Source organism: Dermatophagoides pteronyssinus, unplaced genomic scaffold, assembly GCF_027571235.1.
Source record: "Dermatophagoides pteronyssinus isolate colony J.1.1.1.1 unplaced genomic scaffold, Derpt_VIB-CSIC_2022.12 sq0002, whole genome shotgun sequence".
Taxonomy (NCBI): Eukaryota; Metazoa; Arthropoda; class Arachnida; order Sarcoptiformes; family Pyroglyphidae; genus Dermatophagoides; species Dermatophagoides pteronyssinus.
This window is the reverse complement of record NW_027461526.1, coordinates 3,225,799-3,251,694: the sequence shown is the minus strand read 5'-3', so window position 1 is coordinate 3,251,694 and position 25,896 is coordinate 3,225,799. Positions and strand designations below refer to the sequence as shown.

At 29.3% G+C, this 25,896-nt stretch overlaps 8 protein-coding genes across 16 annotated transcripts; 4 read left to right on the top strand and 4 right to left on the bottom strand.

Annotated features, from left to right (window-relative positions):
• Positions 1 to 67: 67 nt before the first annotated feature.
• On the bottom strand, positions 68 to 9,005 carry LOC113788519 (septin-7-like). 6 transcript variants are annotated; one of them, XM_075824906.1, is made up of 9 exons: positions 8,421 to 8,999; positions 6,482 to 6,565; positions 2,511 to 3,220; positions 2,265 to 2,454; positions 2,040 to 2,205; positions 1,843 to 1,893; positions 1,513 to 1,648; positions 1,281 to 1,444; positions 68 to 489 (listed from the first exon to the last, which is right to left on the bottom strand). In XM_075824906.1, the coding sequence occupies exons 1-9, from the start codon at positions 8,431 to 8,433 to the stop codon at positions 435 to 437; spliced, it is 1,569 nt and encodes a 522-aa protein (XP_075681021.1). In that variant the 5' UTR covers positions 8,434 to 8,999; the 3' UTR covers positions 68 to 434. The 6 variants fall into 6 exon arrangements, with proteins under 6 accessions (XP_075681021.1, XP_075681023.1, XP_075681019.1 ...); XM_075824904.1 differs by lacking the exon at positions 68 to 489 and adding an exon at positions 503 to 929 and having other exon boundaries at positions 8,421 to 9,005; XM_075824909.1 differs by lacking the exons at positions 68 to 489; positions 8,421 to 8,999 and adding exons at positions 503 to 929; positions 7,839 to 7,974.
• Positions 3,227 to 6,239, bottom strand: LOC142644827 (uncharacterized). The gene is made up of 2 exons (XM_075824910.1): positions 5,646 to 6,239; positions 3,227 to 5,333 (listed from the first exon to the last, which is right to left on the bottom strand). The coding sequence occupies exon 2, from the start codon at positions 4,202 to 4,204 to the stop codon at positions 3,266 to 3,268; it is 939 nt and encodes a 312-aa protein (XP_075681025.1). The 5' UTR covers positions 4,205 to 5,333; positions 5,646 to 6,239; the 3' UTR covers positions 3,227 to 3,265.
• Positions 9,006 to 9,337: 332 nt separating the features above from the next.
• Positions 9,338 to 10,095, top strand: RpS24 (ribosomal protein S24). Its single transcript, XM_027338487.2, has 2 exons — positions 9,338 to 9,490; positions 9,558 to 10,095. Exon 2 carries the CDS (start codon positions 9,590 to 9,592, stop codon positions 9,989 to 9,991), a length of 402 nt encoding a protein of 133 aa, XP_027194288.1. The 5' UTR covers positions 9,338 to 9,490; positions 9,558 to 9,589; the 3' UTR covers positions 9,992 to 10,095.
• A 986-nt stretch (positions 10,096 to 11,081) lies between these two features.
• LOC113790851 (uncharacterized) lies at positions 11,082 to 13,797 on the top strand. 2 transcript variants are annotated; one of them, XM_027340560.2, is made up of 6 exons: positions 11,082 to 11,701; positions 11,782 to 11,997; positions 12,067 to 12,456; positions 12,525 to 12,608; positions 12,664 to 12,714; positions 12,781 to 13,797. In XM_027340560.2, exons 2-6 carry the CDS (start codon positions 11,817 to 11,819, stop codon positions 13,143 to 13,145), a joined length of 1,071 nt encoding a protein of 356 aa, XP_027196361.1. In that variant the 5' UTR covers positions 11,082 to 11,701; positions 11,782 to 11,816; the 3' UTR covers positions 13,146 to 13,797. The 2 variants fall into 2 exon arrangements, with proteins under 2 accessions (XP_027196361.1, XP_075680835.1); XM_075824720.1 differs by having other exon boundaries at positions 11,083 to 11,997.
• Positions 13,231 to 13,985, bottom strand: strat (RAB interacting factor STRAT). Its single transcript, XM_027340591.2, has 3 exons — positions 13,863 to 13,985; positions 13,652 to 13,789; positions 13,231 to 13,573 (listed from the first exon to the last, which is right to left on the bottom strand). The coding sequence occupies exons 1-3, from the start codon at positions 13,863 to 13,865 to the stop codon at positions 13,322 to 13,324; spliced, it is 393 nt and encodes a 130-aa protein (XP_027196392.1). The 5' UTR covers positions 13,866 to 13,985; the 3' UTR covers positions 13,231 to 13,321.
• Positions 13,986 to 14,053: 68 nt separating this feature from the next.
• LOC113790862 (PSME3-interacting protein) lies at positions 14,054 to 15,066 on the top strand. The gene is made up of 2 exons (XM_027340570.2): positions 14,054 to 14,196; positions 14,251 to 15,066. Exons 1-2 carry the CDS (start codon positions 14,094 to 14,096, stop codon positions 14,916 to 14,918), a joined length of 771 nt encoding a protein of 256 aa, XP_027196371.1. The 5' UTR covers positions 14,054 to 14,093; the 3' UTR covers positions 14,919 to 15,066.
• ND-B22 (NADH dehydrogenase (ubiquinone) B22 subunit) lies at positions 14,924 to 15,682 on the bottom strand. Its single transcript, XM_027340580.2, has 2 exons — positions 15,442 to 15,682; positions 14,924 to 15,378 (listed from the first exon to the last, which is right to left on the bottom strand). Exons 1-2 carry the CDS (start codon positions 15,549 to 15,551, stop codon positions 15,036 to 15,038), a joined length of 453 nt encoding a protein of 150 aa, XP_027196381.1. The 5' UTR covers positions 15,552 to 15,682; the 3' UTR covers positions 14,924 to 15,035.
• Positions 15,683 to 15,961: 279 nt separating this feature from the next.
• On the top strand, positions 15,962 to 25,833 carry LOC113790833 (F-actin-uncapping protein LRRC16A-like). Of its 3 annotated transcripts, XM_075824717.1 has the most exons (8): positions 15,962 to 16,529; positions 16,647 to 18,001; positions 20,918 to 22,164; positions 22,239 to 22,762; positions 22,822 to 22,982; positions 23,049 to 24,313; positions 24,425 to 24,445; positions 24,535 to 25,833. In XM_075824717.1, the coding sequence occupies exons 2-8, from the start codon at positions 17,830 to 17,832 to the stop codon at positions 25,723 to 25,725; spliced, it is 4,581 nt and encodes a 1,526-aa protein (XP_075680832.1). In that variant the 5' UTR covers positions 15,962 to 16,529; positions 16,647 to 17,829; the 3' UTR covers positions 25,726 to 25,833. The 3 variants fall into 3 exon arrangements, with proteins under 3 accessions (XP_075680832.1, XP_075680833.1, XP_075680834.1); XM_075824718.1 differs by lacking the exon at positions 24,425 to 24,445 and having other exon boundaries at positions 15,964 to 16,529; XM_075824719.1 differs by lacking the exons at positions 15,962 to 16,529; positions 16,647 to 18,001 and adding an exon at positions 20,669 to 20,846.
• The last annotated feature ends 63 nt before the right edge of the window (positions 25,834 to 25,896 follow it).

Here is a 25,896-nt window from a genome sequence, read left to right as displayed (position 1 = left end):
AGATTCGTAAAAGATTTTATTTATTTTTAAAAATTAAAGAAATCAAAGCAAAGCAACAAAAAGAGTTTGTTGGAATAATTTTTTTGTTTCTTTTTCAAAGTAAATTATTATCGATTATCAATTGAATGTTTTTCGTTTTTTCGGTTAATTTAAATTTGAAAAGAATCTATATAAATCTTTTCATCTTTACTAGATGAATAAAGTTGAAAATAGAAAAAAGCGGGCTTGAGAATGTAAAAATGAAATAATGATGTTGAGCATGGATTCAGCAATCAACCAACCATCCATACATCCATAAACATGTACACCATAGAAACAATTTTGGAAAGATGATGATAAATCAAAACTTGATAGAAAAATGTCATATGTATAGCCACTGAATAAAGATGATTAGAATGTCAACTTTTTTGGTCAAAAATGTTTGGCGTTTTTTTTCAAAAAAGACCTTTCTTTTTCTTTTCCTTATTTTTGGATCCATCCAATTGTAGACTATGACAAAAGATTGAAAAAACAAACATTTATTTAAATTAGTTAAAAATTGCAATTATTAAAAAAAATTAGATTGGTCCCTTTTAGTGATGAATACATAATAATAATGGTGATGTTGACGACGAACCAAAGAAAAAATGAAATAAAATATTTGGCCTTTCTCATACTTGTTTTTGATGAAAGAAAAAAATATTGGCGAATCACATATCATAACAAAAGAACATGAGAAAAAATAACAAAAGCAGGCAGCAAACAAAAAATGCAAAATTTTTCAAGTGAAATAATTTAAAAAATTGATGATTGATTAAATTAATATTGATTCTCATTGTTTACGTATGGTGGAAAAAATGAATGCTTTTTTCAGACCACCAAATTTCAGGGCATTCTTTGGTATATAGGCCAGCCTATCGGTTCGAATATCGATGCATGATTTCGAATTCCTGTTTCATTTTTTGTTTTGTTTTTGGTTTATTTGGTTGATTGGGGAAAATTGGTAATACCAGGAAAGATAATCGGTAGGAAATGAATTAAGGAAAAAAATTGAAATGGCAACAAAAAAAAAGAAAATCTAATCAGTCAAAAGAAAAAAGAATGCAAAAAACAACATAACATAAAAATAGAGAATGGGCAGGCAAAAGGGTATTTGGTGTCGAATTATGGAACGAAATTCGGATTAAACACACATTCACAAACACAAATATTCAAATCGACTTCGAGAAAGACACAATGTGAAATAGATCAGTAGGAATTAAGGGACTATGTGAAAAAAGTAATTAACAATCAATACTTACTCTTTCATATTGAGATCCAGTGTATTCACACGGCGAATCTCTTCCATATCTTTCGATACTAATTCGAACGCTGCTTTCTCCTTTTCAAATGCAGCCCTTCTTTCATCCACTTCTTGTCGTTGTTGTTCTAATTTTTTAGCCATTTCCTCATGTCTTCTCATGTACTAATTTGATTTAATACAAACAATAATTAATAAAGATAAACTCCTAATCATCAAATATTATACGAAACCTCTTCTTCCGTTTCTTTGAGTTTATGGAGTTTTTCTTTGACTTTTTGTTCAAAAACTTGTTCCATTTCGATTTCCATACGTTTCATTTTTACATCATGTTCTTTTTTCTCTTCTTCCATTTGCGCTAATGGATTCCTGTATTATGAAATAAAACACGAATAATTCATTCATGAAATTTGAAAAGCAAACAATTTTAAAAAAGCAAAAGTTATGAAAGGAAAATACGAAAACAGGTGATAATGAAAAAGGGACAAATTAAAAAATTTCAATTTGGTAACAAGGTGTTGATAAGACTAAAGTCACTGACAACTGGTTCGGACAGAGCTTACCAGAACACCATTGTAGATTTTGAATTTTTGTTACTGCCATGATCGCAAACACTTTTTAGTGTTATATATCAATCAAGAATTTTATGAAAAGAAAGAATTCAATATAAAATAATGAAAAAGATAAAACAGAGAAAGAGAAGGAAATATGTGAAGCAAAGAAAGCAAAAAATAAATAAAATTGATAAAATCAGACATACTTGTTATCTTTGCCTTTGAGTGCCATTTCAGGTGAAATACCAGTCAATTTACGGCAGCGATAATTTTCATAATGAACATTATTGGTTGTTTCAATTAAATCTAACATATAATGTCGAATCAATAAATTACGTAATGCATGAAAATCGCAATGTTCCAAACTTTCGACTGTCAAAAAAAAGAATCAATCAACTCTAATTCCGATATCACATGCTCAAAAAACATACTTTCGACCAAACCCCATGGATATTTACGACCACGTTTACGCTCACCAGCCACTTCAAGAACATAGTTACTTCCGACCACTGCAAACGGAACACGACTTTTGAAAGATTTCAATAATTTACTTTCCTCTTCATCTTCTGGCTCAGGAAAGTCATAGATTTTTATCTTATTCACATTGATTTCATTCATTATCTATAGAGATAGAGAATAAAAATTAGTTAACAAAAAACAAGGTATATTTTTATTACATTTTTCTTGAATGCTGACAATTCTTCGGGTGTAAATGCATCAGCTTTCGCAATGACAGGTATAATATTGACTTTATCATGGAGATGTAGCATGAATTGAATATCAATCGGTTTCAATGAATGTCCCGATGGAGCAATAAAATATAAGCAACAATGAACTCTATTATCCTGAATGTGAGTTCGATGAACACGTGTTTCTGCATTCAGATATTCTTCATATCTTGATTCAATAAAATTAACTATCGGTTGCCAACAATTCGTATTATCCACAGCAGTTCCATATCCAGGTGTATCCACAATGCTGAGATAAAGATTAACGGATTTTTCTTTCAATGATACACGAGTTTGTTCCACTTCGACAGTTTTGGCAGCACGCTTCGATGGACCAGGATATTCCGGTGAATAGATATCGGTCAAAAACATTGAATTCACCAATGTTGATTTACCTAGACCAGACTCACCAACAACCATCAATGTGAATTCGAATCCTTTTTTGATTGTTTTTCGGTGTATCTGATTTGGAAGATGTGAAAATCCAACAAAATGTTCACCATCTTTAGTAAGACTTGATGACTTCAAGTCATCGGTGTTTCGGCTTGAGAATCCCATTGATTCCAGTCGATCACGAGTATAATCTTTAGTTCCGTTACTTATTGTCGAGGTTGGTGATGAAGAATCGCGAAAATAATATTCACGTTTTGAATTGAGCGATAAAAAAGAAAACATGAATTAATATCAAGAAATAATTTGAATATTTAATTCTGGATATTTTTTAATCTTTGTTTATTTTGTATAAAAAATAGCAGCAGTATTCGAAGACTTACGGCATCATTTTTACTCGGATTATTATTAATATTAATCTCATCATCATCGCATAAATCATGAATTTTTCCGCGAGATAAACTTGATGACGTATTCAATATCGATGTACCATAAACATTACCACGCTGCGCTAGACGTTCAACACCGGCAAAACGATAGCCACCTCCATACGAAGGTGTCGTTGCCATTTTTGTTGAAGAACCATCAAAATTATGTGTAATGATTGGTTGCTGATGATGATGATCATCATCATGTAGTTGTTGTGATTGTGATCGATACTCTCTTATCGGAACGTTTAAATAATTCGAATTTGACGTAGGTGTTGTTGCCTGTATCGTAGATACATTTCCGTTGTTCATAAATTGTTCACGAAGTGATGCATTACGAACACTTGACGACGATGATGCTGATGGTTGATAAATAGTAGAAAATGTAATCGGTGTGAATGACATTGGGTGATGATTAGTTGATGGAGAAGAGGTCAACGAAGGTTGTGGTGAATAAAGATTCGATGATGAACGATGATAATTTTGTGTGGAAAATATTGAATTTGGCCTAGTTGCTATTGAATCAATCATCGGTGAAGTTGGTACAGATTTTTGACCATTTTGAGATGTTGGCGTTACGGTAATGATTGTATTGGATGCAACCGATGTTCGAGATGCTTGCTGCTGTGCATCATTTTTTGATACAACTGGATAGGATATTGTAGTCGATGATTGAATACCTTTCCCTATGTTAGTATTGTTTTCCCAACCAACCATTAACGATTGAAAATTTGATGCTTGCTTAGCATTACCACCACTTGAACCAGTCGATAATTCTTTTGGCCGTGCAGGTTTTGATGGTGTCGAACGAAAAACATTCATCATGATTTTTCAAATTCAATGAAAAAACAACCAATCGAATTCTAAGTCGTATAAAATCTAAGGATTTTGAAATCCCTTTCGATGTTAGTCAGTTTACTTCACGATAAAAATGGATGAATAAATGAATCTAAACCAAGTTCTAAGCAAACATATATACAATTCCTTTTATTCTATCCATTGTACATAATCAACTTCAATCAATAAGACACACACACGAAAACTAACGGAAACTTATTGTGGGTGGTAATCCTCATATCAGAAATGTTTGAAACAATTATGATGATTCTGGTTGCGTGCCATTTTCGTTTATTCATTCATTTATCCCGAATGCCATATCAAAAAATGACAAACTCAATTAACTAACTGATGACAATATCATGGACAAAAAAAATATTCGTTGTTGTCGTTGTTAATTTTTAAATATTTTGAATAAATTTTTCCCTGTTTGATCAATAACGAAAATTCGGTCAATATCAGTGAATAGTTTTGAAACTCGTTTTTCCTTCACCAATTAACAACTTGTTGCCAAAATATAAAAAAATGTTATTGAAAGCTAATCAAATATTCATTGATCGGTTATTGGATGATTGATTGACAGAATTGTGTTTAAACATCAATTGAAATCGATTGTTTTGAAAAAAACATTATAACCAAACAATCAGAAAATCAAACAAACAGGCAATTTCTATCTTGACCAAATATGGAAATCAATGAAATTCGTATAGAATTCGGATCGAATGGGTGGAAAAAGACTTTATATCTTTTATGTTTGACAGGTTTTTTTCTGTCATTCCATCCAAGAAGTAAAATCGTTCATGATGATCGCGTGCATTGTACGCCCAAAAATGAAAATGCAAAACAACAACCTTGATCCTGAACATAAAATAACCAATTTTTTCATCCAACAAAAAAAACGGAAGTATTGTATTACCCATAATAATAATGATGATGACAGTAATGAAATGTGTCAATACTATCAGTCAAATATTGCACAAAACTCAAATTAACTTTTAGCTGCTATTTTTTATGAAGAATATCTTGTCATATGATTATTTGCATAATTTAATACAAACAGAGAGAGATCATTATCGATAAGACATTGAGAAAAAAATATTTTTAAATCTACTTACCGCTAAAATTTTTTTATTTGACCCAAAAATACAACGATGCGACGATTTTACATTGATTTATCCAATGATTGGGGTCAGGTTGATGATGATGATGATGAAAATGAAAAAAAGATTTGAATGAAATATTTAGTTTTTTCAAGTAAAAAGTCATCCAAGATATAAGTTGAAGAAAAAAGAAGAGAAAAAACAAAATCAAGATAAGTTAAATATGCAAAAAGGGTTTTTATAAATAGTAAGTAAATAAATAAATTTGTCTGATTTGTTTGGAAATTTTGGGTAAAATCGACAAAATGAAATAAAACACAAAATCTCACATCGTGTCATAGCCGATGATGACTCTTTTAAAGTTTCATCAATTTTTTTTCTAAACATTTTTTTTAAATAAAAATCAGTTATATTATTTTGTCGATCATACACTTTTTTGGTTGATTTTTTGACAGGTAAATCAAAATTAGCTGGTGTGAGTTTGATTGGCAGATCAAAAAAAAGTCAACAAAGAAAAAATATTTCTTTATCTTAATAATACGATATAACTTTTGAATAGTGATCCAAATTATATGACATATTTTTTTTGTTTCAATGAAATTTTTTTCAAAAATTGTCGATTGAACAATAAATGTTGATAATAGCATTGAGATTGTTCTCGTTTTTTTTGTAAATTTGTTTTGTTTCGTATTTCATATGTGAATTGAAATGTTTTGTGATGAAAATCACTATGTTGTTGTTGTTGTAATCACTTTCATACACAAACTTTCTTACCAAAATATGATCACGGCTTTTTTCATTGCATGATTTTCACACACAATGAAATATGAGTATAAATTATTGAAAGGAAATATCAGAACGACAAAATTCTAATCGATGATTATTTATCAATATATACTAGATATGAAATGAATAATAATTTTCGTTATAACAGAAAAAATGGAAAGGAAATATATCGATTGAATAACATATAAACATTTCAAATAAAAAATCAATAAAAAATCCATGTCCTGTTTCATTAATTTTAAATTCATGATAATCAATTCCACTGATTGATTGATTGAAAGATTTTCTATCTGCCATCTAGTTTCTACAAAAGTATTTCATTTAGGTCTTTACAATAATTGAATTCGCGAGGAAATCAATGAATTTATTTGAAACTCACCAGTATAACGTCGAGTCGATGCGGTATAGGCACCACTTGTATAATCAGTCGTAGCAGCGGCGGTGGCAGCTGTTGTTGTTATACCTAATAATGTATCCGGTATTGATATTGGTATCGATTGTGGTTGTATCGGAGCCATATTTTATGCATACAGCAAAAAAATCACGAGAAAAAAACCGAAAAGAAAAAAGAATAAATCAGCAATGCAAAAACAAATAATGCTTAAAACACAACAAGTGAACACAAAACGAACAAGCAAATATTTGAAAATTGAAAAAAAATTGACATCGAGAATCAACACATCAAACAGGTGATGTGAAATTTATTCACTTTTTCTCAAAACTGGACTGAACTTTTCAGTCATAATAATTTATTGCAAATAAAGAGAAAGAGACAGAGTAATTTTTTCAAATCAAAATCAAAATAGAAAAGAGAAAAAAATAATTTTTTGAGAAAGAGAGAGAATCCATTTTCAATCAGTAGCGCGACAAAATCTAATCCAATCATCATCATCATCATAGATGATGGTAGTCAATCATCGATACGATTTATCAAAACTAACCACACCTGTCTAATTTCAATATCTCATCATCATTTTTCGTTCTTCATATACAACAATTTCCATACATCATTATCACTAATCAAGTATTCAACTTTTGTTGCATATAAAAATAGTAAAGAAAAAAGGCCAAAGAAACACTTTCGAACCTGAACTATAGTATCATCATCATTGTATATTGTCTGTTTGTTTGTTACTTCATTATCATTCTTGAATAATGATGTTCCAGAACAAATGACATCACCATTCATAATTCAAAATGACAAAAGATAAAGATAATAACATGAATAACAATAGAATGAAAAAGCGCGTTTCATTATTGATGTGATGAGAATAAACAAATAATGATCATCATCACTAAATTTGGTAAAATTTTTCATCTTGGCTCATCATTTATTCGAATATAAAATACAGGATCCATGATTTTTTTAAAAAAAACGAAATTCAGTTATCATTTAGTAACATCTCCGGAGAAAAACCGTAAAACACTAAACTATCACTACAAAACCTGAATTTGAATGAATTAAATCTTTAAAAAAAACGGTTAATACCAATAGCAAAAAATAAAATTAAAGCGAAACACACGATTTTAAAAATCTAATATTCATAGCTTACTTAAACCATTGATAGTGATCTTGCAATGGAATAAGTACAGATATAGTGTTTGTAAATGAAATGATGAAGATTTTCAAAACTAGATCAAAAGAAATATTGACATCACCGACCATTCGAATAAAGAAATTTGATTAGGATTTTGAGCGGAGAAAAGTGATTATTCATTCGGTCAAAATCATTTACCTGATTAAATGATCGACGAAATGATGGTAATAAAGTTGAGAAATCAGATAATAAAAATTCGGTTGGTTCGCAACCAGAAAAAAAAACATATTTTTTACTGTAATAATAACAAATAAACTTATGAACCAATTTTCAATTGGTGAGCAATTTAAAGTTCATAGACACCATTTGTGTATTCGCTATAGTAGGAATATATAAAAAGAGGTGGTGGTGGCTGTTGTTGGGAAAAGAATATTCCCTATGTGTTTCGAGAATTCTGAACAACAATAACAAAATTGATGCGGAATATGATGATGGACTATAGAGATGTTGAGTATGCGTTGTAAACGTCGGGATCCATCATCATGGCACATGCCATAACAAAGCCATACAAAAAAGACCGGAAAAATTCGTCATTGAATTGAAATCACAACAAAGAAAAAATTTTTTAAAATTGAAAAAAATTTCCACTTTTGTAAAAAAATTTGACAACAAAAACAAATCAGAAAAAACAACTACAATTGAATGCTATTACATGACATGAATGGCTGAATGAATGATCATCATTAATATCGAATAACGGAATAGGAAATGATTACTTACCATTCTTTTGCATCTTTTATTCTTTTTTTCAAATATCTTGCGCAAAAAGGATTTTAATCAAAATTTTATGTCTGTTGACAGCTGCTAAAGGTGATCGATGATGTTGAACACAATGATGATTGAAATTTACATTGATTTTCCGAGATGATGATTATGATCAATCGTCGTTATGGTCACTTGTTTTAGTTTGTTTTACTGATTGCTTGTTTGCCTGATTAGATAGGCAGTTCAATTTTTCATTCACATAAAAATAAGGTTTTCAAATTAGACAAGCTTTTTGGAATGCTAATGAAAATAATGAAGAGGGCAAAAATTTGGATCAAACCAAAAATTATTTATTGTAAAAAATTATCTAAAAATGTTTCGTTCGAATTCATCTTTTTAATTTTATCATCATACACAAAGAAACAAATTGGTGGATCGAAAACAAACACAAACATCACACAATTTGGCCGTTCGATTTGAACATAATGGGGGAGGGAGTAAAAAGAGGAGGTTGTAAGATGATGGAATGGTCAGATGATGTGTGATGGAACAGTTCAAATAAACTTTCGGGTTTGCTTTTTCATCTTGACCTATGCTTCTATCACACACATTGTCAGTGTGTGATGAAACGCGGGCTATTTTTTCTATTCGTTGTAGCAGTATGATTTGAATGATTGAATGAAGGTGTGTCTTCGGTGCATTTTATCGAATGTACATACTGCTACAACAAATATCACATGGCATTCTTTTTTGGTTCGATGTATCGATTGTGATGGGAAAAAGTAAATATCCAATTTATACATTGGAAATTATTTTCTTCGGATATTTTATTAATTTCTTTTAGTTCCGTTGAGAAAGAAATCTCTGAGTTTAATTTAATTCAGTTTACTGCCATTGATATGATAAAATTCCTAAATAATCAAGATTAGCTTCGAATAAAAATCCATGAAAAAATTCTCACCAGAAAGAACTTATATCGTATGAATGAAGATTTTCAACAAGTGTCTTGTGTGCGTGTGTGTCAAGCACACGCGCACACATACTTCCACATTTCATTCTTCCTTTTCGACTTGTGCTTTGATTTGGTGAGTTTGTTTTTTTCGAAAAATTCTTAAATTTTAATCATTTTGAATTATTATTTTTTGTTTCTAGCGGACCAATTCGAAACATTACCGAACAGCAAAATGGTTGAAACACCGTGTACTATTCGAACTCGAAAGTTCATGACCAATCGATTATTATATCGAAAACAAATGATTGTTGATGTTATCCATCCAGGTCGTGCCACCGTGTCAAAACAAGAAATTCGAGATAAATTAGCAAAAATTTATAAAACAACGCCGGATGTTATTTTTTCATTCGGTAATCGTACAGATTTTGGCGGTGGACGTACCACTGGTTTTGCCTTGATATACGATACATTGGATTATGCAAAAAAATTCGAACCAAAACATCGGCTTCAACGAAATGGTCTTTATTCTCGTGAAAGAACTGCACGAAAACAACGCAAAGAACGAAAGAATCGTATGAAGAAAGTCCGTGGTACTAAGAAAACGAAAGTTGGTGCTGGTGCTGGTAAAAAATAGACCAAAAATAACGATTTATTCCATACAACTTTTGAACAATCTTTTTTTTAATATATAAAATGTCTATTTTTTGATAATAAAAAAATTGTTCAAGTTTTTTCAAATCATGTCTGAAATTTTATGGAATTACTAATTTTTGTAGTACTAACAATCCAAAAGTCCATTGCCATCAATGTCAATGAATTCAGCCCCCAAAATAAACTCAACAATGATAATCATCACAAATGAATCCTGGTTGAATCCGAAATTTTTGTTTTCTCCCTCCAAGAATCTTATCTCAATGTCAAAAGACTTTGACCTAAATAGCGTTAAATATCAGTTAAAAGTTTGATTTTATCTTGCTGACAATGAATTTTTTCCTTTATTTGATTGATACTGATTGTCATTGTCGTTTCAATTATTAGTTGAAAAATTCAATTGTTAGATCGAAAAATTCTGGTTATCTGTCAATTGAAAAAAATCTATGGCAAATGGAATAGAAAATCCAAGTTTTTCCGCCTACTGGACTATGGTCTTTTTTAATTTTTTTCCTAATTTGTTTGTTTGTGTTTTGTTTATTTCGATCCACTCTTTCGATTATTTTTTTATCATTAAGGCGATCAACCAATCAATCAATCAAACACTAATCAATGTATACCGAGATGATGAATATCATATCGAAATCATGTTTTCATGTTGATGATGATGATTGAAGATAACTATGTTGAATGTTTTTGCGATCCAAACTTTGATTTGGCTTTTGATTTATTTCGGTATTTCAGAGTGAAAAAAAATTGGAATGAAAATCTATTAGATTTTTTTAATTGTTTGTATTTCATTGATCACGATTGTTGTTGGGGTGAAACAACAACTCTTCCCGAGAACGAAAAGTGTAAAGAAAATTTTTCTTTCAGTTTATGATTCGTTCGTCTTTTTTCATTTTTGTCTTTGTTCATTCACAAATCGAACATAATTTACTGATTCGAATGATATGATGATTTTCACTTCCAAAATGGATGGCGACTTAATCACACACATCAAACACATTTTTTCGATGTCATTTATTTTCGTTATTATTTGATTAGATATGAAACAGAGTTTTTTTCTATTTTTTCGTTCACAGTTCTTCAATGAGTTATTGAATGTTTGAGTCGTTTTTTTGTATTGTTTAGAAATGAAAAAACCGAATCATTTACCATCATCAGCATTGAGAGGATCACGAGTTTTTTATTTTTTCTCTATTTTAAATGAATAGCGGAGAGGTGGTGGTGGGGTGGAAGAATTCATGTTTTTTTTCAATTTCCATTCTTTTTCATTAATAAATACTGAACGGTGATTGAACAACAGACCGATGAAATGATTGTGATTGTGATTGAACGATAAAACAAAAAAAAATTTCGAAATAAAAATTGAATGAATGATTATCATTCTTATATGATTTACCATGGATTTTAATGATGATCATCATCATTAAAATCAATCGAAAAAATCTTCATTGCCATTTATATTCACACAGACAACAAATATCAATCGTATAAATAAAGGATTACATGTGTGTAAATTTGACATACGTACATCTCATCTTATCTATTTCCGTTAATAAAAGAAGAAGCAATTCATCATCATCGATTATTGCGTTTTGGTTTGGGAAGAAACGTTGCGAATTCATTTCAAATTGAATCTTCACAATATCAGCATCATCATAGCGACAGGATAATTAAAAAAAACAGGGTTCGTGGTCACAAATTGATTTTGTTTTTCATTTCAAGTTCATCAAAAAACATTATCATTTAAATCATGTTGAAAAGCAGATCATTATCATTTTACGGTTGTTTTCAATAAATATATGACCAATTGTTTACGTGTAAAAATTAAAATAAAAATGACATCGATATCGAGAACGATTATAATATCCGATTCTTATCGTTTCAATCAGATTAGATTGTTTCATCTAAATTTTCTTTTCATCATAATCATTATTCTTATATCGTCAATATCATTTAGTAATGGATCTCATTATATGAAATGTAAGCAAATTCTTTCATTTATTTAAGAATTTTTTAAAATTTCATAATAACCAAATTGCGAATATATAGATCATATGAGTGATTATTGTGATCAAACAAAAATCAATCTTATTGAAATGCAACCGCATTCAAATATGACTGCCATTATAATCAAATTGAAACGTGAATCATATAAACCGAATATGAATTGTAGCATTCATTTGAATGTACCATCACCGTATGGTTTAATGGCATTCATAACTAAATTAAAAATGCGTCGTCTTCAATCAAAAGCTGATTATATTGAATTCATTACCAATGGTCATTCATTGATACGATTTCATGGTATAAATCAGGAAATGGTACCGAAAAAAACAATATTAACAAGTAGTGAAACAATGACCATACGTTTTGTTAGTGAACCACAATATTATTCATTACCCGGTAAAGGATTCAAAATTGTTGTCAATCTTTTTGCTCGTAAGTTTTTTTTTAATTTATTCATTTATTTCTTAATTTTTTAAAAATTGAATTTCAAAATCCTATAGCAACAAATGAAAAAAATGAATGTGATGAAAATATTGGCTTGACAATGAATTGTCAGAATAAATTCTGCATTGATAGTATATTAGGTTTGTGAAGAAAATTTGTCTAAAAAAAATTCCAAACAACTCTTTTTCGTTACAGAATGCGATGGAATCGATAATTGCCGAAATGATATTGATGAATTACAATGTGGTAAATCTTAACTTAATTCCAAATTTCAACAAATTAAAATTAATTTTTATTCATTCAAAAATATAGATGAAACATCTGAAACAAAATTAAGCCTTTATGTATTTTTATTCACGTTGTTAATCATGTTCATATTATTGGTCATGTTTTTCACCAAAAGTAAAGATCGCCGTAAAATAATCGTACGTCGTATGTCGGAAGCATATGCTAATAATCATCCAATTCTTTATGCGATGGAAAATAATAGTGGCACAGAAAGTCCAACCAATTCAAATACAAGTGTTGATTCATCAAGTCCAAATCTAAATAATATTATATCATCGGAAATAACGATGATAAAACGACCAATTAGTTCATTAAAAAGTCAGCTATCATTAAGTTTACCACATGGTATCGAACGTCTTCATAATAATATCAATGATTTTGTTGTTTGATCCATTTCATTTCATCACATTGCATTTGTTCTTATTAATTCTTGATAGTTTTTGTTGTTCCTTAAATTATTATTATCAATCATCATTTTTTCATCAAAAAAATAAAAATTTAATTTTTTCAGATAGAAAATAGTTTTTTAGATTAATAAAAAAAATATAAAAATCACTTTCATTGATTAGCTATCATGATCATCATTATTTTTAGGTTGTGAATATTTCACACGATCTATCGCCACATAACAGATTTGATTCTTGACATCTTGATAACCTATTGGACCATATTCACAATCACAACAGGCTAAATATTTTATTTTACCATTTTCTGTTTCAGTTTCTTTTGTAAATGTTACATTTTCAAATTTAAATACATCATCTAGACGCCAGAATGTTGATATGGTATCCACATGATCACCTAATGGTAATTTTTGCTGATGTTTCGTCAGTTTGACAACAAAAATTAAACAATTATATTCAAGTCAATTAATAAAATTAAGCTGATTTCAAACCTCTTGGCGATGTAATGGTGCCGTATCAGTACGAAATATTAATGAATTACAACCAGTAACTTTACAACGGCAATCAAGACGATTATTACCATTAGATAATAATTCAACGTCATCAGATTTAGACTCGTTCATTTCATTCTGAAATTTCAGTAAACGCGATTATTTGAAAAATTATTCCATAAGAAATTTCATCTATTTCATCATCACTTACCATAATTTAAAAAAAAATTCAAATGAATGTTAAATAAAGTTTTTTTTTATTGATTCGGTTTCAGATTTTCTTTTCGATAATAAACACGGATGATTTGGTTCATTCACAAAAAGTGTTTTGAGCATACAATTTCATTGTGTTCCAGATTTTATTGCATGCGTTTTCTTAAATTATATATTCAAAATTTCTACAGTTTGTTTATTTTAAATCCGAAATTGAATCCATTTTATAATGGCTAAAAATATTTCATTTGTTTCGGAATCGATTCTCGATGAGCAACGTAAACATCGCCAAGAAGAATGGTTGAAAAATCGTAAAGAATCTGATCCGATTGGTAAGCAAATTATATTTTGGATTTCATTACAATAATAATATTCAATGATAACAGAGGCTCCTGAACCTGAATATGATCCAAGAACATTATATGAACGTTTACAAGAACAAAAACAAAAGAAACAAGAAGAATTTGAAGAATCAAAAAAAATGAAAAATCTTGTACGAGTATTAGATAATGATGAAATTGAGTTTTTAGCTATTTGTAATAATAGTAAAGCTGAATTAGAAAATCAAAAATATCGTGAAGAATTACTTGCACTGGAAGAATATAAACGTGGTGTAGCACATTTGAACAATGAAGAACAAGAACATAAACTATCCGAATTTAAACGTGAATTATTTCAAAATCATAAGAAACGTTTAGTAACGAATCAATCCATTTCGAATAGTAAACGAAAAAGTCAAGCAGATTTATTAATGGGTGCTATCAAACGGAAGCCAAAAGATGGATTGAAAACTGAACCAGATTCGTTAATAATATCCGATACAAACTTCACCAAAGATGATGGTGATTTAAAAATCAAATTTGATGCATCAAAACCAACCATTCAATGTATTGGAATATTACCTGGAATTGGTTGTTATGATGATGAAAGCGATAGCCTTGAAAGTGATCGTGAATCCAACGAATCGGATTGTGGAGATTTCAATGCGTTTGGTCATAAATTGGCCGAATTAACAAAAGCAGCAGCATCGGAAGGGCAGAATAATAAAAAATAATTGAATTTCAATTCTAAAATTCATTTATCATTGATTTTTTTTCATCAAATTTTATATTTCTATCGATCGATCAATTAATCAATCATACAATGTGTACAGAATAATCATAATAAAATTCTAATGCGAATGTTGTTTTTGATCGTCCGAATTGCCATTTGAATTTTTCTCCCAATTTTGAATGTATTCTTTTTTCAATTGTTCACGACGTTCAAAATAATATGGATATTGAGCTTTTTCAAGTGGATGCCATAGATCCAAAAGAGAATTATCGTAGATATGCTCACGTTCAAACATTAAACCTCCGGGTGAAAAAATAAATTTTTTCGGTTTCGGATGTTGATGTTCGAATAAACGTCGTTCACCATCATCGATCAATAATTTTGCCACACGTAAATCTTTTACATGACGATGTTTTTCGAATTCTGCACGTACAGTTGCCCAAACGAATTGTATATCACCTCTTCATATAATTTAAAATATGAATTTCAATTTCCAAATATATTAGTTACATTTGATAACATACTTATCCTTAACAAAACTTTCTTCATTACGAACACATCGTTTGTAAAGATTTTGCACACGTCGTGTATGCGACAAAAGATCACGTTTTAAATAATCGGCTATATGAGCCATTATTTTCGATTAATCGATTTATATTGAATAAAAATCTTTAAATTTGGATTTTCAATCCGAAAAAACAACAAAGGTCAGACAACAACAACAACATCAATTCGAACAATCATATGTTTACATGGAAAATTTTCCGATTTTTTTTACTGGAAAGATTTCCGAATGATTTTTTTCAATTTTTTAATATCTTTGATTCAGGAGTGGTTCTTGGAACAGTGACTATTTTTTTTTGCATAGCCGAATATCCGCTTTTATTATCAATACATTCCAGGGTGGTGGTGATAATAGTAGTGGTAGCAGTAAATGGAATACAGTATCTCATTCTCTCTTTAAATATACATTCAATGTGGTGATTGCAGACTTCTCAGTTGAACTTCTACCGAGGAAAAAATTTTCTTTAAATAATTATTATCTTTTTTTTTCGTATTCTTTTTTTCACGTTTGATGGACTCAGGGCGCGCGCGTTGTCCGAATCTTATGTTGTTGTTGAAACATTTTGGTGGTGGCTGTGTGTGTCTGTCAAAAAAAAAAAACATCATTGGATAATAACTATACGATTTTTTAAATGGTTAAAATATAAGGTACTTACTACATCCGATGTCAAAACAAAACAAAACGATTAGTATAATCATCTTGTTCAATTTTTTTCCAATTCAATATTATGAATGAATCGTGAGCATCATCTATATAATCAATTTTATGTGGTGGTGGTAGAAGTGAATGTTCCAAATGTTTTCAAAATGCGTCATCCAAAGAATATTCTTTTGAATCATCATTGTGTGTCCGAATGAACTCTATGATTTTTTTTTCAACTATATCTGATACAATTGCGCAAATGTCTTTCGTTTATTCCAAACTTTTCTTCGTTTTTTTTTCGGGACCTAGACAATAATCCTTTACTCATAATATTCCTATAGATTCTTCGATCAAACAATCTTATACTTTAAACAAATAAATGTGTGTGATACAGATAAAAATCGAGTAAGTAACCTTTACATTTTGTTGTTGTTTTCGCATACAAAATGTTTTTCATAGTTTTTAATTTTGAAAAAAACTAATTTCTTCCGTTTATCAAAATACTATTTTCATTTACATTAGGTTGTCATGACGCATTCCTGATATCAGGTTTTTTTTTAATATTAATTTTTCATCATAAATGGATGGATGATATTGACAAACAACACATGAGATAAATAAATAAATATGAAATAGAAAATCTTCAAAAAAAAGAAACGACAATAATTTTGAAATATTTTTTTAGTGTTGTGTTGTTTTCCTGTCTGCTGTTTGTTTGTTTTTTTTTGTCAAAAACAAAATGAAGATAAAACCTAATCATCAGCGGATATCGTTTCATCATCATCATCATCATCAACCAACCAACAAAAATGAATCATTTTTGTCTTCCTTTGAATAATCCCCCCACACATAAATTATAAATAAATAGATCATCAACATTACACAATCAAATAGCAAATGTTATGGTTACTATTTCCATCTTGACTATGATATACAATGATTATCATTCAGAAAAGAAATTATCATCATTTTTTCCATTAATATATGGAATGTGATGATTAACAACAACAACAACGGACAATAAATTCAAAGAAAACAAATGCTTTAAACCAATCGATTATATAGAAAACTTATTTGCGGATATCATAGCATTTTTATCTTCATCATCATCATCATCGTTATCATTCAAACATACATCGATTTACCAGATGTTTGAAATTAAATACACACCAAAAGAGTAAGAGAGAAATAGAGTATTGCATCTTTTTTGTTTCATACCAGAAAATCATTGATGATGATGATGATGATGATTAACATTATTTGATTAACTTGCTTGTTTTACATCATCATTTTGCTATTTCAGTGTATGTTTCGAAAAAAATTATTTCATCAATTTTAAAATTAATTTCTTTTTTGTTTATTAAATGTTGTGTCAATCATATTCTTCCATCCACATCTATTTTGTGTTGGTTTTTGAATTTAAGAAATTATTTTATTCAAAAATTACTATTGGGTTTTTTTCCCATAGAAACCAAATCACTTGATTCATTGACCTGATCAATCAATCAATCAATCCAAAAAAAAGATATAATATCCAACATTGTTTTTTTTTCTTTCTCAAAATTGATCGATTGATTGACACTTGATATATGTCAAAACAATAACCAAAAAAAGAAAATTTCCATAAAAGTGACATGTTTGTGACATTACAATTTGTCTTCATTTAATGAATGAATGATCAGAAAGACCTGATCTGAAAAAAACAATGGTCAACAATTTATCATCAACTGTGACAATAATGACAACAACAATGGCTTCAACTACACCACCACCATCAATAACAACAAATATAAATCAACAACAACAACAACAACCAAAATCTGGTAGTATTAAACGTAATAATCAAGCAATGATGAACATAACTAAAGAAATTGAAGGTTTGTTTCCATTTTTTTAAAATAATTATGATGATTTTTATTCATAACATCATTATAATTATGAATCATTTCATAATTATTACCTTTAAGATTTCGTAAAGAAAAATTTTTTCAAAAAAAATATAGGTGTTGTTTACTTCTTTCTCAATTTGGCCGTAATGTGACTGTGCCAATGGAATTTCTTTTTTGAAATTTCCTACAATCCTTTATATAATTGTGTATTGTTTTTCTCCAGTTTAAAAATCCAAAAGCCTAACCTTTTTTTGAAAAAAATGAGTTAATGTAATATTCTAACTGTTTTTAAATGAATGTCTATTATTTTATTTTATTTTTTTAATCTCGGAATCTTGATGATGATTATCATAATGGCCACTACTACTAATAGATAAACTGAAATAGATAGCGGATTATAAATTATATATGATGATGATTGCAAATTTTTTTTTGAAGGATTTTATTCAAAAACTAGTGTATGCGAGATTGGATTAGATGAATGAACCTGTGTGCCTTGTTGACAGAGAGAAGAGGTTTTAGTGTTGGGGTCAACATTAGATAATATTTAAAACATGATGGTCATCCTTTTTTTTCTCCAATCAACCACAACTGATCAACCAATATGATGTTTTGATATAGAACTTGTTTACAAAAAAAACACGATTCACTAATTTATACCGGTATGTTGATGATGATGATGATGATGAACAAAATGGAAATTGTCTTGATGTAATCTCCAAACCATCACGAATACGTCAATGAGTATATTGAAATAAATTATTTCATTGAGAAATTTTTTTACTTTATCATCAATTGTAAACACATCATAATTCCATAGGATTCTTTTCTAACATTAATCACGTTTTTTTTCTTAAAAAAAAACTTTTTTTTACCTGGTTTAAGTTTCGTTAAAATGAAAAATTATCCTTTTTTTTCTTTATATAATTATCATTGATTGTGTTTGTGTGAGGGCGAACAACAATTCCAGCAACAACAAAAAAAATGAGATTAATTCACCCTTGTTACTTATTTTGAACAATAAAACATTTTTGTTGTTCTGCAGAAAATTAATAGGTAAATTATCATTATCATTAAGGAAATTTAATGAATGAATGAAAAAAAATTCGGTCATTTAGACATGATTTTCTTCGTCATCGTCGTCGTCATTGTTTCGCCCACCATTATCATCATCATTACCGTTTATGGATGAATGAATGAATGAAATGTTTCGTTTGTTTAACTTTGGGTTTCATATCTTTTTTTAATTTCTCTCTCTCACTTTTGAATAGTGCTAAATGTTTTTTTTTATTTCTTATTTTTTGTAATTTTAACATTTTCATTCTGTCTCTTTAACAATTTTCGAATCAAATTCAGTTTTTTTGTGTGAAAATATGTGAAAATATCCCGCTTTTTTGGATTATTACGGTTATTCACAAAAAAAATCGAGCGAATAGAAAAAAAACGATTCACATAGTAATTTAAATAATTAAACAAGAAAAACTTTCATGTTGAATGGATTGTTATTTGCCAACCGAATGGCTTATTTTCGTGAATCGTGATGAAAATTTTTTTCCAAAAAATTGTAAAATTTACAAAATGCAAAAAGGAATGAATTGAATTGTTTTGTTGTTTGAACAATAAACAAATATAAATTATTGAATTGTCATTTGAAATGTTTTTTTAAAATTATCCTTTCTTTCATTGAATAAATCCTTTCATCAACGTTATGTCAAGGTAATATTAATTAAAAACAATCATCAATTAATGAAATGATTGATCAATCGTTTCAGTGAAAATTCAAACTTGGATTTCTCCATATTTATCCATAATGTGTTTGTTATTTTCTTCATTCATTTCGTTTCTTTTCTATTGTCATTCGAAAATCTTTTCATTTTTTAAACTTTAAAATGAAAGAAACGGTGACATTTGAAAAGAAATGTAACATTTTTCTTTGATTGATTACTGATTGATTGAAAAATTTATGATTTTATGTGACATGTATGTATTTGATTCAAATTGGGCTGAAAAAAATTATCGATCCATATATCGATGCAATATTTAAAAAAATGTTATGCATGTCGTCATTACTATTGTCCTCCTATGGTGAATCCTAATTTGAAATTTGAAAAATCCTTCAATTCAACATATAACTTTTCCAATTGTCATTTAATATTTTTTTGACAAGTGTTCATCATCATCTGAAATTATTTATTGCGTAGAAATTTTATCATTTATAAAATAATAATAATAATAACAACAACAGATTGAAAACAATGATATTTTTTTTGATAAAAAAAGATTATTTTAATGATAAACAAGAAAAATATGTTACCGATTTCATTTGTTAATTGAATCTGGTATATTTAACAATGATGATTGATAATCAATAAATATCAATATCATTGATATTATATTTTCCTCTCTTTATTCGCGAAACTGCGATGGAGATTTTCTTATTTTTCATTGCATAGAAACATCAATTTCAATTAACCAACCATTCAATTGTGAAAAATTGATGTTTTTCACTTTTTAATCTTTATATTTTTTTTATTTTTTTGTTGTTGTCATTGTATTCATCGAAATAAAATTGTCAATAAGTTTTTTTCTCCATTAAAAACTTTAATGGCAACAACAACAACAACAAATCGATTAATTTGACATTCCTATTGAATCAATCAATCGTCATTTTCACGACATGAGTCATTTTTGTGTATCCCCTTGTCTTCAATGATTGTGAAAAACATTGAGTTCAGCTGTTTTGAAAAATTTTTAAATTTTTTCTTGTTAAAGATGCCAAAACATCGTAATAATAACGATGATCATCTAATGATGATGGATCATCGTTGGATTAGTATGATTGATGAATATTTTATGTCTGTTGATGCAATAATGTCTTTTTTTCATTTTTATTCCCAATAACAGAACATGTCTCCAATATGATTGGTCCAAACATAAAATTAACACATAAAGCGATGCTTAAATTGGAATTAAAAACGGATAAATTTGAAAATCGTTTATTAATATTTACACAATATCGATTATTTATATTCACAGTGAAAGGAGGCGGAAGCTCAACTAAACTAGAACATTCATATAATTTGATTGATATAAATCATATTGAATCAAGACAATCGGATCGTTTGATAATCGGTTTTCGTTCGATTGATTCAAAACATCCATATTGTTTTCATTCCTGTGATCCAAATCAAGAAGAAATAAATTTGATTATTTGTCATTTGGTTAGCTCATTAAAAACATTATTTCCATATATGCCATTCGAATCGTTCATCAAACGATTTATTGTTGAACCAAAACAACGTTTAGATAATATTTATGAGTATGTTCAATTGATGGAAGAGCGATTACGTTTCCGTTCCCATGATCATCCTTGCGGTGGTTTCTCCAATCAATATGCTTGTTTTTGTGATTATTATGGTGTGCCATATAGAGAAGAAGTTGCCAGAGATATTGATACAATATATGCGGCTCATAATCATACCGAGCTTTCAATATTAGATTTCGAACATCTTGATCTAAAAGATTTACAACCGCTCATTGCTGCATTAACATATAATGGATATTTCACAAAATTTCGTGTTTCAAATGTTAAGATTGTTAATAGTAGCCAATCAGGTAGTGATCAACTTTGTGAACTCATAGTCAATCTTGTACGACGATCAACTAAACTAGAGGAAATATATTTAGATAATACCGGTATTCGTGCAGATTTTGTCAATAAATTATTTCAGGCAATGTTATTGAATAATCAAACATCGATACAATATATTGATTTATCAAATAATACAATTGAAGATAAAGGTTTGAAAAATATGACTGCATTCGTTGCAAAATCATTTCATATGGCTAATTCTATGATGATGAATAATTCATCCGAAGATCTCAGTTCAGCATCATTATCGTTATTAAATTTTTCAACCTGTTCAAATCCGATTCAAAGTCAACAACAATCGAATAATAGCAATAATAATACGATAACATCATCAGCAAAATTAATGTACAAAGGTCTTGTACATTTGAATCTTTCACATTGTGGTATTACATCGAAAGGTATTTCCGAACTATCAGAATCACTTTATTTGAACAAATCAATGTTTTCAACATTGACCTACCTTAATTTAAGTGATAACTGTTTCAAAGATGATTTATCGGTAAGTTTAAATTGTGAAAATTGTTGGTGATTAGTTTATATTTTCAATATTTATTAAATTCCTGAATTCGATAGAAACTGTATAATTTTCTGGCTCAACCAAACAATATTGCTCATCTTGATCTGTCCGGAACCGATTGCAATTTGGAAAGTGTTTTTGGCGCCCTTCTTCATGGTTGTACAAACAATCTTGTGCATTTGAATTTATCACGGAACCAATTTAGTGGAAAAAAATCCAGTCATAAAGATTTGATAGTGCCTGTTTCGATCAAAAAATTTTTCTCTACTGCAATATTTTTACGTACATTAGATTTATCGCATAACAGATTGCCTACTGATGCACTCAAAGCCATATTACTCGGTTTAGCTTGCAATGAATCGGCTTCAAATTTGCGAATTAATCTTTCATCGAATGAATTCAGATCGAATGGCGCCGCCGTACTAGAGCTTTGTCTGGCCGATATTCGATGCGTTTCCGGTTTAGATCTCAGTGACAATGGACTTGATATGGACCTCATTCAAGTGATTGGTGCAATCGCTAAAAACAAATCGATCAAATATTTATCGATTGGTCGTAATTTTAACAATATTAAAGCCAAGTAAGTTTATTTTTTAATTTTTCATTTCATTTTAATTATTTTATTTACTATTTCTCCAGACATTTGCCAAAAGTTTTAGATGCATTTTCCACATTACTACAAGATCCAGATTGTTCCATCGAATCATTATTGTTGGTTGATTCGAAATTACGCGCTGAAATATCAATTATTTTGGATGCACTTGGTTCGAATCAATCATTGATCACTATCGATATTTCGGGTTTGTTTTTTATTCATCCAAAATTTTTCCTACAGCTTTGTTTGACAATCTTTGTTTTTTAATCAGGAAATTTAATGGGGTTACTTGGAGCAAAAACGTTGGCAAAAACACTCCAAATAAACAATCATATGGAAACAATTTATCTGGATCGTAATCTGATACCAACAGCGGGATTTTTTGATATTGCCTATGCACTTGAACGCAATTATACATTGAAATATCTTCCAATCCCGATACAAGATCTACAGGCAGCGATGATGAAAATGCCCGAGCGTACAGAAATCGCTATGAATAAAATTCAGGAATTTATACGTCGTAATAATCTACCGCAAACGGCCGCTGTACGTAACATGCGGTTACATAATCTACAAAATTCCCATTTCATTGTTGACAATAATTTGTTTGTCAAAATTGATAAAATTGCCATACAATTGCAAAATTTAATACGTGAAAAATCACCATTATATCAACAAAATCGCAAACCATCATTGGATTCGATTGATATTAGTACACATTCAAATCAGGATAAAACAATTACGGTCGATGATTTTTGCATGACGAATGAAAATTATATTGGCCGAATTGAAAATCTATTGAATGATGTACGAAATATGCGATCACTTTATAGTAAAGTACAAGAAGTTTATGCACATACAACACAAACAATGAATGGATTGTCATCATCATCTTCAATAAATGATAGCTATGGACGAAGATTTTCATCTATTGCGATTTCACGTCCAATTGAAGCAACAATTTTGGAATTTTCACGTGAATTAAAAAGTTCATTTGAAGGTCAAGTTGTATCGGTTTCTGAATTGATCATACAATGTATAAAAGATGAATTTCCAAATGTATTTTTTCATAGTCAGCATCTTGAAGGTGATCTTCGGGAATTGTATAAAAATTCAATCAATATAAACTCGACTCAATCATTAATACCACCGATGGAATATTTTCAAGTGTGCCTTACCGAAGCAGTCGGTACACAATGGTCAATTAAATTGGAACAGATTCTCAATACAATAGCTAGTCAAATATGTAATAAAGTTTTGATCGAAATTAATCGGTGTTTAATGAATACTCAGAAAATGATTGATAGCTGTGATCTAAAATCAAGGACAAATGCAATCAACCTTAATAATAATCATCATGTTCATTCGAATGGCAATAGTAATGGTCCATCGATACGAAGTTTAACACCATCGGATCTTCGAAGTCAAACATTAATCGAATCATATTGTAGCTCACAAGATTCAAATGATTTATTAAGTTTATCGAAACATGATAATGATCAACAAATGATGGATTCCGATAGCGATAATGCAATTGTAAGTTTTTACTTTTTATATAATCAAAATATTTGTTAGTGTTACTTGCTTTTATTACTTACTTGTCCTATTCTTTGTGTTATTTCCTTTTTTTATTGCTACCATTTAAAGTGGCTAGCTTGGCTAAATCTCGTAAGTTAATCGATGATGTTTTCCTTTCATTATATAATGACATTTTGTATTGTTTTATTAATTTTATTTTGTTTTTTGTTTCGAAATAGGCAACACCTAAACTTGGTAATAGTCAAAAACGTCAAAATGTCTATATAAGAAAATTACGGCCACAATCAGTTCTAGATGGTGATATCATCGTAACGAATGAAGATGATTTTACCGATCTAATGATCAATCGTAATGATCAATCTCAATCGAATGATAATAATAATGCTAATAATGATTCAATACATCAAACAAAACCAAATCTTCATCTAACTAAAATGCGACCACGAAATCGTAAAATTCGCGCACCGACACGAGTGACGATTGTTGATTCGAAAACAACAGCTAATAAAGATCAACAAATAGTAGATAATAATCCGATTGGTTCAAAACTAGATGAAGGATTGGATAATTTTTTCCCCTCATTATCATTGATGAACAATTCATCATCATCGAATGTTTCCATCGAATCCAAAGAGATTGATCAAACAATACAGCAGAATTATCAACTACAACCGAATAAACCTCAACCACAACCTCGAAAAATTTTAAGAAAATTAGGTTTCAAATCTCAAAGCGAACAACAGCAATCAATAGATAAACAGGCAATGATCAAACAGAATGAAGAATTGATTTTTTCAAATTCACCGATCATTTTTGGAAACAGACGAGTTGCTACTGCTGGTAGTGGTGGTGAACATGTTTCCATTTGTAGTGATTCAAATGATGTACATCATACCGGCGGTAGCCGTGTTCATAGTCCATTACCATCAGCAAGTGGTGATATACAGCAACATAATGAATTATTAGCCGAAATGAAAGCAATTCAAGAGAAACGTTCATATAATTCTACACCTGTTTCTAATGAACAGCTAACATTTGCATCAACGTTGGAAAAGAAATCTAGCATAGAAAATATTGATGATGATAAGTCATCAATTATTTCGCAACAACAACAAAGTTCAGATGACACTTCAACAACTAATAATAGTACATCAATATCAGTGGCTAAACGTGCAACCATATTCGGTGATTTACATAAATCACCATCCAAACATTCGATATCAAGTCCAACGGAGGAAAATAATGAAATCATTGGTTCGAAAGAAAATCATATTGCTAATAGTAATAATCAAAATAAAAGTACCACAACATCAACAACATCGTCATCACGGCAACGACCTAAATCAATGGTTGGAATGTTGGGTGCAAAATTTGAATTATCATTAATGAATTCTAATTCTAATAAATGATCAATTGTATACAATCCACTAATATCAATAGTCATTAACAGGAAAATCAAAAACACACACTTGACACAAATATTCAAAATCAATAAAGAATTTATCGATTTGATATGATTTTTTTGTTATTATTATCTGTATATGTTTGAAAAGTAAAAAAAAAAATAAAAGCTAATTCCA